General features: G+C 37.4%; 3 protein-coding genes across 4 annotated transcripts in view; 1 reads left to right on the plus strand and 2 right to left on the minus strand.

Moving 5' to 3' along the window:
• cd109 (CD109 molecule) overlaps positions 1-454 on the minus strand; it is a 29,990-nt gene extending 29,536 nt beyond the window's left edge. Inside the window, exon 1 of the mRNA XM_041253761.1 lies at positions 250-454. Within this exon, the coding sequence (XP_041109695.1) occupies positions 250-323 (74 nt within the window). The 5' untranslated portion in view covers positions 324-454. The remainder of the gene's footprint in view (positions 1-249) is intronic.
• A 4,008-nt stretch (positions 455-4,462) lies between these two features.
• On the minus strand, positions 4,463-7,211 carry LOC121317624 (E3 SUMO-protein ligase ZBED1-like). The gene is made up of 2 exons (XM_041253762.1): positions 7,086-7,211; positions 4,463-6,963 (listed from the first exon to the last, which is right to left on the minus strand). Exon 2 carries the CDS (start codon positions 6,926-6,928, stop codon positions 5,000-5,002), a length of 1,929 nt encoding a protein of 642 aa, XP_041109696.1. The 5' UTR covers positions 6,929-6,963; positions 7,086-7,211; the 3' UTR covers positions 4,463-4,999.
• A 50-nt stretch (positions 7,212-7,261) lies between these two features.
• On the plus strand, positions 7,262-15,537 carry LOC121317625 (N-alpha-acetyltransferase 20). 2 transcript variants are annotated; one of them, XM_041253764.1, is made up of 6 exons: positions 7,262-7,339; positions 8,015-8,039; positions 8,489-8,579; positions 8,732-8,867; positions 13,177-13,322; positions 13,755-15,537. In XM_041253764.1, the coding sequence occupies exons 1-6, from the start codon at positions 7,287-7,289 to the stop codon at positions 13,838-13,840; spliced, it is 537 nt and encodes a 178-aa protein (XP_041109698.1). In that variant the 5' UTR covers positions 7,262-7,286; the 3' UTR covers positions 13,841-15,537. The 2 variants fall into 2 exon arrangements, with proteins under 2 accessions (XP_041109698.1, XP_041109697.1); XM_041253763.1 differs by lacking the exon at positions 7,262-7,339 and having other exon boundaries at positions 7,389-8,039.
• The last annotated feature ends 146 nt before the right edge of the window (positions 15,538-15,683 follow it).

The raw sequence follows: 15,683 nt of genomic DNA on the forward strand, positions 1-15,683 counted from the left end.
ATGTATTTAAACTGAAATTATTTTGTTTCTTTGACTTGTTTCTTTGTACTTCATTCTGGTAGTAGTAATAATAATAATAATAATAATAATAATAATAATAATAACAATATGTGCTTTTTACGATAAGCATTTCTTGTTATTTGAGTTGCATATGTCCGAAGTTGCAACATTCTGTAAAAAAAAAATAATAATAATTGAACACAACCATATCAAATACCCATACAGCAAAAAATGTTTGTATGTATTTACCTTGCAGAAGAATAGTGTGGCGCAGTGCTGGTAAATATAATGCAGAAAACACCCAGTGCTCGAATCCAACTCATTCTCGGGTACCTGTCTACACAGCTTCCAGTAATCCAATTCAAAGGTGCTTTACTGGCATGCCAGCGTTAGCAGTACTGTATTGTAGAAGCAGTTTTCCTCACTCTACAATGCACAAAGTCTCACAAACATGCTTATTTATTTCCACCTGTTATTTAAACTCAACCTGCACAGCGTCACTGCCTCTGGGATCATGCTGCACCCTCCTAGTGCTCAAACTCCACCTGCACAGCTTCATACCACCCCACCCCCCATGCCAACACAGCACTTCAGTGTATAAAAGAGTGGAAGCATTTAGATTTTCCATGCATCATACAATTACAATATACAGAGGTTTTGACAGAGTCCGATTAGCAGTAATAGTGGACAACCTAGCACATGAGCTCATTTGAATCTGTAGAGCCAGCAGAGATTCAAAGTATTCAAATATAGCAATAGACGGATGTTAAATGCAATCTTCTCAGGCTAGTAATGTACATCTTAAATGATGAAAAGTTGTACAACAATAAATAAACATCTGTGTTGAAGCAATGCACACAGCACGGTGATCAGGCATGTAAGAGCAAGAGAAAGGTACTTTTCAGCTGTTTCCAGAGCAGATTCTCATGAGTCTTGTCCTTCAGTGAATAACATACTGGAAAGCCTTGGAAAGGATTGCACAATGAGTCATTCACTTTTACCATTATAAGATGGCCAACTTCCTACCATAACACCCTGAGAGGTTCAGGGACAGTGCTGTACCGATTGCATCATGTTACCTGCTGTGTGCTTGGTGCCTGATACAACGTTGCTTGACCCAATTGGCTAACACTGAAAGAGTTGTTCTACTGAGGATGCGTGTTATTTCTACTGCATGTATGTTGCATTATATGTTGAGTCATTCCATTTATTTTTTAGCAGTGACTGCTTCACATGATACCCAATGTAACAAACATTAGCTAACATGTAATTGATCACATTGCCAGCTGCAGCAGTGTCCACTTGACTTTATGATGCCTTGTTGATGGTCCAGTTTGATCTTATTCTCCAAAGGTACATTTTAGTTAGACATAGGGGACCCCTTCTAGGAGCCCCTTGTAACCTGTCACCAAATCACTCTGTAAACTACACAGTAATGCCTTCAGTAGAAGTAGGGTCAAAATCACAGAAATTACTGAAAACAATCAGCTTTTATTTCAGATTGTGTTTTGTTATACTAAAAACATTTTTCAGGAAGCACCTTTAAAAAAATTGGGGTCCTACAACTTTAAACATTTGAATCTAAGATTCTTATTGTTTATATGAGCCAGGGAAAAAGTGCTGTGTACAGTTACAAAATCCTTCTACGTGAAACCTTCGGGGTATAGACTGCAGTTACAACAATAATGGCAGAGATATACATCAAAAACCAGATCAAGTGTAACCTGGTAGAGTGGCTGCAGGTGTTCAGAAGTCACACCCTTTGTTCACTTGTTAGAACAGATTTAACAAGAGGAGGCCTGGCTCTATTCATAACTGGTTCCCACAAAAGTTACTCTTGAGCAGGAATATATGTGACAATTAACACTCCACCCTTTATTGTATAATCAGACTATAAATCTATCACGTTGTTATGCCAGTGAAGTTAGTTACAGAATACTTAGGGAGTTGGCTCCCTAGAGACTGATGCCTTCACATAACCCAACAATTTTGTTTTCATCAATAACTGCTGAAAAAAAATTGTATAGTATTATTTTATCAATGAGCATTTGGTGTTCTCCCAGCCACTACCAGCTGGGAATTGAAACACAAATATTACATTTACAAGTGTTGAAGTTTGAAATTTCCAATGAAGCTGAACATTTCTTATAGAAATTATAAAAACTTTATTTTTTTAAACAAAAACAAAGCATCGCTGGGGGCATAACGTAAGGAAATGCTATATAATGGAATACCTTACAATTAGAAACAGCCCTAATTATCATCCAAACATTTGTTTAATTTTATAACCCTGTTTTTTGGTTTGGTTTTTTTGTACTAATCAATTAAGTCCACCAGGCATGCTTTTTGCAGTGTAAAATATAATACTTTAATCATGTACCATATTTTTTTTTTTCACCAGCAGTTACAATGGACAGCATTTACATTAAGGTTAATGTATTTTGACTTACATATTCATAATTATGTTTTATTAACTTAACAAAATAACCACTTTGTTTAATTCGCTGAAAATACACATCAAGGTTTTATTCATAGGAGTAACAAGTATCTGGGTATCTTTAAATCAACAATGGTTAGACCTGGAAAGAATGTTAGTGTGTACCAGTCGAGCTCATAATTGGTTTAATAAGTAATTGGGAAGTCAGGTGGAATGAAAAACAGAAGACCCTGAGGCTCTCCAGGACTGGCCACTGCTGCTCTAGGGGCTGAAGACCGATACACTGTTCATTTCAATTGATAACATCTTAAGATCTACCTGCAGTCTATCTGGAGAATTCATTGTTATTCAAACTATACTGCAGTCTCTCATTAGTACTGCCCTCTATACAAACCACACTATTATCCCCAGCTTAGTATGCTGCTGTTAGTTAAATTAATAATATCATTGTTATCCATCGTTACTAATGTATATAAAGTGCTACGGAAGAGGCAAAACCACCTAATCCCTCATACAAGAAACTCAGACTTGGCTAAGCCACCACTGGGCACTCCCAAGGTGTGTCTGCAATACCCATTGTCCAGCCTCATTAAGTAAATGATAGGATGTGCCTAAATTAGTGGTTCCCAACCCTGGTTTTCACCTGCGTCTGCTGTTTTTCATGCCAACTGAGCTCTCAATTACTTAAATAGACCCTTAATTAAAATGAGAATTGCTTAATCAGACCTTTTTAATTGTGTTCAGCTCTTAAACAGTTGCAGATTTCAAGCTAACATGTCAGTTCAATCAGAGGTCTAGTTATAAATAACTGAGAGCTCAGCTGGAATGAAAACCAGCAGAGCCAGGGGGTCTCCAGGACCAGGGCTGGGATTCACTGACCTAAATGATGGCTAAAAATGTTGTTTAAGTGAATTTTAAAACTTCAATAAAACCCCATGAAAGTGATCATTACTTCAGGAAAGTACCACGGTTGTATATTGGCATGTTTTGCAAAAGTACACAGGCTCTAACCAGCTGGCTAGTCTCTGGGGTTTATTGAGCAAAATAAGTCAATATTATTAATATTATTTATAAGGTGGCAGTTGGCCATCTAAAAATCCCTAATAATTTGCAGGTCAATGTACAGGTGCAGTTGTGAATACAATATTTTTGTATTGGATAAAAACAAAATAAAAAGTTACAAAAATAGTATAATGAATTACATACAGTTCTGTGTAACTCGAGGGGCATTATAGGGGGCAACTTTCTCCAATGGGGGTTGTACAGAAACAGTGCAGTATAATTATACATATTCTCAGACCAACAAGTCTGCCCTCTAGTGGCAAATAGGAATGCTTAGTTTCATGACATAAAACAGAATTCTTATAACTGATCATTAAAATCACCAAATACATAGCCTGCCATCAAAACAAATGAAACACAAAATACACCTACACAGTACTAAGAAAATACACTGCATTCAATCTACTTTATAATGATTCACTTTTCTCAATGTATTTACACTGGAGGCCTTTATTCACAGGAGCTGTAACTTTTGATTGGGACAGTGTTATATTTGTGGCCACATTTACAAAATCAATATTCTTACTTTATCATCATTAACAGTGTATGGAAAGACATTTTATTTATTTCAAATCCTTTATTATAAACGTGCGGTTTGTTTCAGGTAACTTCACCCCACTGGGGTATCTAAAATACTACAGTATCCAATTACTTTTTGTTTTCTGTGATTTTCCTTTTATAGTTGCAGAATTGTATTTTTATGAAGCATTCCCATACCCCGCTTGACAGATTTCATTTATAAACTACTACAAATAAAAACTGTGACTAAACACAGCACTGTGGTAAGCTGTATAGAAATAAAATAAAATAGTCACTACACTTAAAATGGTTTAGTTTCCAAAATACCAAGATTTAAGTTGTGAAAAAACATATATATATATATATATATATATATATATATATATATATATATATATATATATATATATATATATATATATATATATATATATATAGACACACACACACACACACAAATTGGTGGCCATAAGTATTGACACCATGTTGTTTCAGATACTGTCAGAATGTACTGTTACTGTAACTTTCAATGATTATACTTTTTTCTCCATTTATATAAAAAAAAATGAATTAATATTTTTTGTAATGTTTTTCATGTTTATCAAAACTTGGCAGGACCTGCTTGACTCTATCACACCACGTCATGGTATGTACAACTTTATAACACTTTTCATTGCTAAATACTTGAAGACTTTCTTGTTTTTATCACCCTCTTGAACTCGATCCAATAAAGCTTTATTCGATTCAGAACATTTAGTCTGGGCTTTGGACCAAGAAAGTTGATATTTCCACCCAAGTGTTAATGCACTTAATAAAAATAAACATGTATTGCATGCCACACAGTGGCATTGTACTGAAATGAATAAGGGGAATGCTGTATATAACAACCACCAGTTTCACAAGTCGAGGGGCTGCGACACCTGTAGAGCTGCAACAATGCACTGTACACTTCTCTCAGTTGACTGTGCTTATTCCACAACTTTATGAACTGCAGTCTTCCTGTTTGATGAGGACTTGATGCTGCAGTGTAAATGTGTCCTCTCTTTCTGCACTTCGTGCTTCATCTGTGTCCTGCTGGGGTTCTTTCGTCCTCAGTACTTTGTTCACAAAGATGAGCTCACTCACTGTATCTGGATCAAGAGATGCTCGGAGTTTAGTGAGAGTGTCCCCAGCAGTAGAGAAAACCCTTTCAGAAGGTACAGCTGTTGCTGGAATGCACAGGAATTTTCTGGCCAGCTTTGCAACTGCTGGAAAACTTGTGGAATTTTCCTTCCACCAGGCTATGGGATTAACAGCAGTCGGCACAGCCTTGCTTAAAACATACTGTCCGAGTTCTTCTTCTGGTGTAGGAGAGGAGTCGCTGTCATCCCCATCCTGATAGTACTCTCCCAGAAGGAACGCCATGTCTGACTGGGAGTGATCAGACTTCAGCCGTTTTGCTGATGATCGCAGGCTTCTGCTTTGACCAGGGGGTCCATCTGACTGCATGTAAGACACCACCTGTGCCCGGACGGCTTCACGCTGGCTGGGCTTGAGGAACAACAGGGACTTGTATCGTGGGTCTAGGAAAGTGCAGATCAATGCTGGGTCCTGGCATAAGACCTCATCAGCAGTGTTGTAGCACATTTCTAAAACAGACACCACTATTCTCTTGAAGTCTGCAACAGCTTCTATATCGGTCTCCTTCACCCGGAGGTGCTGGTTCTTTAAGCTGCAAAGAATGGGGTAAACTCCACTCAGCGTTGGGTATTCCTGAGAGCACATGATTCGAGTAGCCACATGCAGTGGGCGGAGGACAGGAACCATGGCCTCAATAATATCCCACTGACTATCTGAAAGTGTCAGATTCATGGCGTCTGATGGTTTTGTGACTTCTGGGCAATTTAGGACTGCATGTATATTCAGACGCTCTCGCACCAGGCACTCAAACATATCAAAGGTAGTGTTCCAACGGGAAGTGCAATCTGTAATTAAGATATGCTCTGACAACTCCAGCTGTTTTTGCTGTGATTGGAGCTCAAGGGTTGCTGACGCAGATCCGTGAAAATACGCAACCAGCATCTTGGCAGCAGCGATGGTATCAGACAGAGCTCTGACTTCATCAAATGCACCTCGGATTGACAGCTGCAGTGTGTGGCCAAAGCACTTGACCTGGGGCCATCCCAGTCCATTCCCACAGTTCACCATGTTTGCTGAATTTTCTGTTACAAGCCCATATATTTTCTTTTCTGGTATATCAAATTCAGTCAACAGTTTTCTGATTTCTGTTGAAATGTTAAGGCCTGTGTGCTGTTCTTCTACTTCCTTTGTTGCCAAAATGCAATTGTTCAGTTCCCAATTTTCATCTAGAAAGTGTGTGGTCACAGTAACGTATGCCTCAGTGGCAACACTTACCCACAAGTCCAAGGTGAAAGCCATTCCCACTTGGTTTGCCAGCTTTTCTCTCAGTGTCTGTTTCTCCTCTTCATATTGCAACCTGACAAAGTGAGCCACAGTGGCTCTGTCTGGAACTTCATACAAGGGATTTAGTTCTTTGATAAACTCCTTAAAGCCTGTTCCTTCCACAATGCTAATTGGGCGCAGGTCAAAAGCACACATGGCTGCCAGCTTCGCAGTACATTTTTCCCACTCATCTTTTGCCATGAGACTTGAATGACTTACAATGACTGGCTGATTGGTTCTCCTTGTATAAGTGGATTTACAGGATCTGGTGGATCTATATCGGGCTTGGGATGCAATGAAGACCTCGCTGTGCTTAAGTCGCAGGTGATTGGTCATGGTCCCGGTGCTCCCGCCAGAGTAGGTCAGTTCTGTGTAACACATGCTACACTCCACCTTCTTCTTTTCTTGGTTACTTTCAATCACCTTGAAAAACTTCCAGACCTCTGAACGACGGCGGTCATCTGACATGTTGAACCCGAGAAGTTAAAAGCAATGTACTTCTCCTATGACAGAATTAAAATAAATAAATAAATTAGTTTAGGGTTACACGTTTAAACGTAGAAACAACATAATCTGTGGCAACAATAGACTGAAAATAATCTACACATTTGAAACGCTTACTTACTTGAGACTCCACAGGTTTGTCTTTTGTCCGTCAGATTAATAAATGCATTTGGGGGAAAAAGGTCAAAAACGAAAGACACGTTTCGAGACAGTAATACAATAACAATACAGACAGGCTGCTGCACAACGGAAGGTCCCACCCTTTTCTGTTGTTAAAGTTAAAAGGTCATCGTTTTACTTCCGCAAGACAGAGGCAGTTGAAATGACAACGTTGCGCCCCTTTACATGCGATGATCTGTTTATATTTAATAACATGTAAGTAGGTTTATATATATATATATATATATAAAAACATACATACATAACTTGTTTTATTCAGACGGGTTTTCAAATCCAGCACCAGTTATTTGAGCGTATGCATATAGTGCTGTAGTATTTGTGTGTAGCTGTTTCAGGTTCATTTATATGTTTACTGACTTATTCTTACACAAAACACGTCAGCAATGTAAATGGCAGTGGCCAGCAACCGGTAACAAAACAAAAGAAGGAAGATTGTTGTTTCCAGTCACTATTGTGTGCAGCGCTGCGCTGCAGAATACTACGACCACAGGGAGAGGAGTACATTTTCATGGAGTTTGTTCATTGCGAAAACAATTCGCTGTTTATTCCAAATGCTTGCACAGCCCCTCGTTTCTGTGCTATACTTTTTAAAGAGGGTTTATTTTATTATGGGTGGTTGCTTGTAACAAACAGTCTGCAGAAAATAAATGTAAAGCAGCTAAATGTTGTTTTTTCAATGTGCAGTATGCAGAAAGTATTAATAGTCAGTTTTATCAAGCAAGACTCATTCAAATCCTCCCAGTATTACTGTCTATTTTGTATTCTTTTTTTAATTAAAGAGGAAGCACTGATACATTGTTTTAGGAATGAAACATCACTTGATTCAGTATTCCCTTTGTGCGTTCTTTTCCTTTTTCTTTCATCCTGCAGCAATCTGGATCCCCTCACAGAAACCGTATCCTTTACATTTAAACTGAAGTTTCCAGTAGTGCTTAACAGATTTGTGTTTATTTTAGTTTTAAATGCTGTAAAAAATATACTTCCCAACAAGGGTGCTGGAGTTAGGGGTGCGGTACTACCCCCTGGCTTTGAATGGCTTCCATCTTATATAGGGGTTACAGTTTTGTTAAATGGCTTTCAGCACCCCCACTTTAAAAATTGTTCCAGTGCCACTGCTTTCCAAACAAGACAAAAAAAAAGCACACTCTTCTAAGCAGTTCAATTAGAAACAGCCCTTCTTGGTCAACCCTAGATTCAAACTGTAGATTGGTGTTTTTTGTCCACCATTTGTCCACAACTACATTAGTGGACTGTTCCTGTTTGTAGGCCTTTAATAACACATCTACCAAGTGTGTGTCCAGACTTCTGTCTCTGACTAGACTGTTTCTTTAACTAACACTGCAGTATGGGATCCCTTTTTACTTGCAGTATCTCGCTCACTGGCCTGAGTACTTTATAGTAGCAGAGGCACCAGGGGGAGAACTAATGGGGTACAGTAAGTACATTTTGTCATATTTGACATGATGGTGGTGTCAGTTTTTAAAAGTGTGGAAGGTGTGCTGTTATGAGTGTGGCTCTGCTGTCCTGGCTCGCTCTACTGGTGTATTGCTGCAGTGCTCTGTACAGTGTATTTCTCTCCCTGCACAGTAATGGGTAAAGCTGAAGGGTCAGTGGCTCGTGAAGAATGGCATGGGCATGTCACAGCCCTCTCTGTAGCCCCAGAGTTCAGACGGCTTGGTCTGGCAGCTAAACTGATGGAACTGCTGGAAGAAATCTCAGAAAGGTAGGACCGTTCTTTCTCTTGCAAGTCTGTTGGTGTTATAATGTAATACAGTCCACATACAGTCCACCCCTTTTAACAATCACCTGAGGGAACTGAGGACCAGATTGTGACAATAAGTTGATTCTATGTGTTTCACCAAAAACTTGGCCAATTAAAACATACAACATGTATGGCTTTCACTGTCAGTCTCCACGTACAGTGCTATTGAATGGTTTTCATTAAAATTATATATACAAATTATAAATTATTTTATAAAATAAATTAAATAAAAATATATATATATATAATATGTGTGTGTGTAAAAAATGTGTAACATTATGCACACAAATATGTTATATATATATATTATATAATATATATACTATTGTATATAATTATATATATCATAGATATTAAAAGTATATCAGTTGAAAAATTTCAGGTCCGGAGACTAACCAATATTGGATTAGAAGCAAAAAATATTAATTTGCCCTCACATCCTGTAGCAATGTCAGCCCCACTCCAGCGGTGTCAAAGGTGAGGTGCATTTTCAAAGGAATGTGCTCCACCCCCACTCCTACCAACAAGAGAAAATGGCTGAATGAAAAAAAACAGCAATTGTGTGACTTAACAGAAAATTAATTACAAAAGAATAAAACAAACATTTTATATTATTTATTTGTTAGTTAGTTAGTTGTGCTGTATCAGCTATATTTAAACAAAATTCTGTAAAGCCATAAATATTTGCAACCAAAATATTTGGCAAATCACACCTGTAAAACCTGTTTGTAGTGTATTACTTCATTATATGTACAGCACTAAGATGTTCATGCCAAAATATTTTGCTTTTTTTTTTTTTAATACGCGATAAACGCATAATAAAAGGCTTGCAAATATTAATATGGCTTTACAGTATGTAGTCTTATTTACTGTCCAACTCATTATTTTGACTGAGTCGTTTATTAAATATGTACTGCGGACTCAGCTCATAGTGGGGAAATTAAATGCCCCTTGCTGAGGCTTCGGGCATTGTAGCTCCCTGTCGGTAACAGTCATTTTCCATTATGGCTGTCCTAAGCCTGCAGTGGCACCAAGACACAGGATAAAACACAAATACATTTCAAAGCTGCTGGTGTTGCAGTGTTAGTAATATACATGCCTAATTTAAATCCAAAAATGTATAGGAAATAAAAAAAAAAGGTATGATTTTGGACATATTTCGGTCTCTTGAGCGGTACATTTTCTTGTGCGGCCCTTCATCCCATGCAACCTCCGAAAACTGGCCCTCCATCACCAAAACTTTGGGAACCCCTGATCTACATGCTTTTCATAAACTCCATACATGCTTTAAGATGAGGCTTTTTGAATAATGGCTTCTTTCTTGCAACCCGTCCATACAGGCCAGCTTTGTGTAGGGACTGGCTTATGTGTGAACACTCTGACACAGAACTTTGCAGATCTCTCAAGGTCATTGTTGGCTTCAGAGTGACATCCCAAACCAGTTTTCTGCTTGCCTGCCTGCTCAGTTTGTGAGGGCAACCTGATCTGGGTAGTGTCAAGGTGCTATGATGCATCTTCCACTTCTTAATGATGGACTTCACTGTGCTGAGAGGGATAATCAGCACCTTTGAAATTTTCTTGTACCTTTCTCCTGCTCTGTGCCTTGCTACCACTGTATCCCTGACTTGTTCTGAAAGCTCCTTGGTCTTCATGGTAGATCACTATGTGAATTGCAGCTTGAAAGTCTTTATATACCTGAGGGAAATGATCTAGAAGTTAAACCACTTTAACTACACAAAAACTAATCTTGTGACCTTTCAAACAAATAATTTGCACCTGTGCTGATTTAGGGCTGCAGTAGCAAAGGGCGTTGAATACTTATGCAACTGAGATGAATCTGTTTTTCTCTGTAAATCTTACTTATTTATATTGTATGTGCATTTTTTAACTGTGTCAATGTGGAGTAGTTTGCGTGAATTCTAAATGTAGTCTAATTTAAGGCATTGTGGAGTACGCTCAGGTGCCAACAAAATGTGAAAACTGCAGGGGGGTGAATACTTCTGCAAACCACTGTGTGTTTGTGTGTGTGTGTGTGTGTATATATAAAATATACACACACACTCACCTCCAGAATGATTGGCACCCTTGATAAAGATGAGCAAAAAAGGCAATGAGCTATATTTTATGCTCAAAAATATGGGAAAACTATATTATTTTATACTAATACAATTGCTCAGAGAAAACATCACATTTTTAACAAGTAGTAGTTTTTTTCTCAAAAAGATTATTGCACCCCTAAAGATTCTTATAAATAAAATCAAACAAAATTAAATCTTCATTAACATTCTGCTTTTTTCATTTCAGTCTTGAGGAACTGTATTGTGGCCTTCCATGGCTTCCTGTTTCACTGGGGTATAAAAATGAGGTAACATACATGTAAAATCCATTTGTCATCCATCACCATGGGGAAAGGCAAACAACTCACAAATGAAAAGCGACAAATGGTTGTTAACCTTCATAAATCAGGCAATGGGTACAAAAACAAGCAATAATTAAGAAATTAAAAACCAGTGGAACAGCGGTAAATCTGCCTGATAGAGGACGCAAGTGCATCTTGCCCCCACGCACAGTGAGGAAGATGGTTCGGGAGGCAAAGAAGAATACAAAGGCCACAGTTGGAGAATTACAGAACTTGGTTGCATCTTGGGGTCACCAAGTCTCCAAATCTACAATTAGATGCCACCTCCATGCCAATAGCCTGTTTGCAAGGGTTGCCAGAAAAAATCCTTTATTGAGAGCAACCATCAAATGTAAGCGCCTGGAGTTTGCTAAACAGCACTGGCACTTGGATTGGAACCGGGTGCTGTGGTCAGATGAGATGAAAATAGAGCTCTTTGGCCATGCACATCTGCAGTGGGTTTGGTGTCGAAAGGAGGATGCATATGCAGATAATAACCTCATACCTACTGTAAGATATGGTGGTGAATATCTTTGATGGCTGTTTTGCTTCCACTGGTCCTGGGGCCCTAGTTAAGGTCAACGGCATCTTGAACCAGAAGTACAAGAACATTTTAGCCAAAAACCTGGTTGCCTCTGCCAGGAGGCTGAAACTTGGCCGCAAGTGGATCTTCCAGCAAGACAATGACCCCAAGCACACATCAAAATCCACAAAGAAATGGTTAAGTGACCACAGAATCAACATTTTGCAATAGCCATCTCAGTCTCCGGATTTGAATCCCTTTGAAAACCTGTGGTTTGAATTGAAGAGGGCAGTCCGTAATCGCAGACAGAAGGATATCAAGGATCTGGAAAGATTCTGTATGGAGGAATGGTCTCAGATCCCTCCCAATGTGTTCTCCAATCTCATAAAAAATTATAGAAAAAGGCTCAGTGACGTTGTTCTTGCAAGGGGAGGTAGCACAAAGTACTGAAAACAAGGGTGCCAGTAATTGTGACACTTAATTTTTTTGGAAATAAATTTGTAATTTGAGAAATGTGTAATTTTGGTTGATTCCCTTGAATCATTAATAAATTACAATATATTCCACATGTTGTAAAATTACAATATAGCTCATTACCTGTGTTGTTTATGTTATACAGCCTTTTTTGCTCGTCTTTATCAAGGATGCCAATAATTTTGGAGGTGACTGTATATATATATATATATATATATATATATATATATATATATATATATATAGATATATAGAGCCCAATATATAGATAGAGAGAGAGAGAGAGAGAGATATATATAGATATATATATAGATATATATATATATATATATATAGATTATATATATATATATATATATAGATATATCGCATATATATATAATATGTGCAGTGCTTATATAGATATATATTATAATACTGCTAATACATCTACATAACTCAGTATTTTCTAATGATTACACTATATCTGATTCAACGTACAACGTTGCTTGTAACCACATCTAGATATGATCTGCTTAGTAGCATTTATTTGTAAAATAAATAGATATAGCTAATAACCGGAGCAGATATAAACGTTGGCATTTATTCTGAAATGGTAGGGATTTCAGTTATCTGTACCTTTGCAATCATATATAATGAATGCATGTGAAATTTTTATGCTTATTAAGTGGGGATATACATGAACGTTGTGTTTATATTTGAATTTTATAAGTATGCTTTCACGTTTCATATTCATGATTTGTTTTATAATATCTTGCAAGGCAACACAGATGGAAGATAATTTCATGTGAAATGCCCGATGATAATGCTTATGACGAGTGTGGAGCTACATTCTGTTCTGTTGTGTTTGTTCTTTTTTTTTTTTTTCACTTAAGGAAAGGAGGGTTTTTCGTGGATCTTTTTGTGCGAGTTTCCAATCAGGTGGCAGTGAACATGTATAAGCAGCTGGGATACAGCGTGTACAGGACAGTGATAGAGTACTATTCTGCCAGCAACGGGGAGCCTGATGAAGATGCCTATGGTAAGACAAGAGGGTTATAGCTGCCAGTGGTAAGAGAAGGAAAGTGTACTAACATTGTGCTTCAATTCTTTGTGTAGTGTCCTGTACATTTTTTAAATATATTTAAAATAAAAATAATTTGCTGCCTTTTAAAATATATATCGGCATACATCTCCTGTAAAATGTCAGCATGCCTATTTAATTCACAATGACATACTGTAGTCACAAGTACAAAGCTTGTGTCGTTGCAGCTTAAATGACCGTTGGAGATTGTAAGGAAATACTAACAGTTAAGAGTACTGGTACTCATAATGCAAACATTTTAAGTGTAGCTGTAAACATGTCTGTTTCCGAAGTTAATAATTGTGTGCTTGTTATCAAGGTTTGACATCTCTATGCCCTTTTGTTGTGTTTATTTTAACGCATTTCAATAATTTCTTTCCTTCCAAACAGATATGAGAAAAGCCCTATCCAGGGACACAGAGAAGAAGTCAGTTGTACCGCTGCCGCATCCTGTGAGACCAGAAGACATTGAATAACTATAGGCTATAGTTCCCAGGCAGTCCAGATCAATAAGTAGCGATTAAAACACAGCCAATCACGTTCAGTTGATCTACCAAAGAATGTGATACACTTTTTATGAGGTAAAGTTCAGAGAAGGCTAACTCTGTGTACTGCACTTTGTAGAATGCTCAACTCAAAATCACAGATCTGATTTGTGCCACCTGGTTCTATACTGGCTGCTGTTCTTACACTCAGTATGCTTAGTACAGTGTTGCAGTAGCTTTATATTATGTCTAAAAGGTTAGAACAATATAGACCAGCACACTGTGAACTGCTTTAGCTCCAAGACTACATCCATCCTTTGGTTTCAGATACTGTCTTTGAGAACCACAGTTTTACTGTTAGGCTATTTATTGTGCTTTTGTACAAAGATTTCAAATATGCATTTTTAATTGTCATATGTAAATTAGGTTTCAATAAGATAGTCAGTTTTGTGATACATGACAGGAGACTCATGTTTTTTTTGGCAAAATAACAGAAATAGGCAATAATACCAGCACTATTAAACTGGAATAGTTTGCTAGATTCAATTGGATGAACACCGATAAAATAAAAATAAATAAAGAATATGTTTTCTAAGAGGTATCAAAAAAAGCAATTCAACTTAGGCACTATAGGCTACAGGTACTGATATGTATAGTTTTCCCACAAGAAATTCTCTGCCAACAATGACATTTTCAGAAATGAAAATACACACATTTCCCACTGCCAATCTATTTACCTACCCAGTCCTCCCCTTTCCAGTGATTAGCCATGCATTAGCACACCAGTCATTATAAAACAACTATATTGTGTGCATATGTGTGTTTGTGTGAGAGAGAAAAAGAATGTGTGGTATGGATTTTACTACATAACTCTTCACCCAGATACAATCAGTTGCAAAAAACCTGCAAGTTTATTACTCAGCTGTGAATGAAGTTGAGTACCAGCTAGTATGGTACTATCTACAGATCACCTCCAGCACTTGGTACCAATTAAAACGAACAGACTGATCCCCAATTTTAGTACCGACCTCAGTTACCTAAAGTCTGCCTTGTGTATGGGACAAGGCAGTGAATGACAGGAGTGCTGCATTCTCATACTAGGCATTTGTTATATTTTTCTTCATTTTATACCTGTTGAGATTATAAATATACTTCATGTGAAAATTAGAGATGTGTTTTACAGTACATTTTCAAATAAACCATTTGAAAAGATGGTATCAAGTTACCCTTTTAGCACTGAAAAAAATGATACATAAACTGAATTTCTATAGCACTCATTGCAAAGATATTCAGTACCTAAAGTTCAGAAGAACAGTTATCAGAAAATTTAGATTAATGCTCCTAACTATAGTCTAAACACTTATCTAATTGTATAACTTTCTTTAGTAACTAGTCAGTTAAATCCAACAGATGAGCATTTTGCAAAAACATAAGTTATAAGTGTAAATTATTTATTTTGTATTTATTTATTTTAAAGAGTACAATGGATGGAATTTGAATTAATGTCTATGCATTTGATTCAGAATGATGTAAATGTCACCGATAGGCAGGAAACAGTCAATAAAGCACTATGGCAACAGCATTCAAGCCTTCAAAGAAGCGCAAGCAGGAGAAAATGTCTTTCAAATAAGAGATAATGAAATACCAAGTCATTAAAGAAGGCAAAACAATTTATTTTCAGTCTACAAAGACAGATGTTGGTAGTTTAGTTTGTTAAATAAAACAGTCAGATGTTCATTTCTCTGTTTTTTTTACGCGCCAGCAAAGAAGGGACTGCCGAAAACAAAAAAAAGGGGGGGGGGGGGGGGGGCGCAGAAAAATCTCCTTCATTTGT

The sequence above is a fragment of the Polyodon spathula genome, chromosome 6 (genome assembly GCF_017654505.1).
Source record: "Polyodon spathula isolate WHYD16114869_AA chromosome 6, ASM1765450v1, whole genome shotgun sequence".
Taxonomy (NCBI): Eukaryota; Metazoa; Chordata; class Actinopteri; order Acipenseriformes; family Polyodontidae; genus Polyodon; species Polyodon spathula.

Excerpts from the sequence above, each read along its gene's own strand:
- LOC121317624 (XM_041253762.1), bottom strand. The coding sequence starts at position 6,928 with ATGTCAGATGACCGCCGTCGTTCAGAGGTCTGGAAGTTTTTCAAGGTG.
- LOC121317625 (XM_041253763.1), top strand. The coding sequence starts at position 7,653 with ATGGAGTTTGTTCATTGCGAAAACAATTCGCTGTTTATTCCAAATGCT. Across the intron at positions 8,580-8,731 it reads GGGAGAACTAATGGGGTACA|TAATGGGTAAAGCTGAAGGG; the intron begins GTAAGTACATTT and ends CTCCCTGCACAG. Across the intron at positions 8,868-13,176 it reads CTGGAAGAAATCTCAGAAAG|GAAAGGAGGGTTTTTCGTGG; the intron begins GTAGGACCGTTC and ends TTTTCACTTAAG.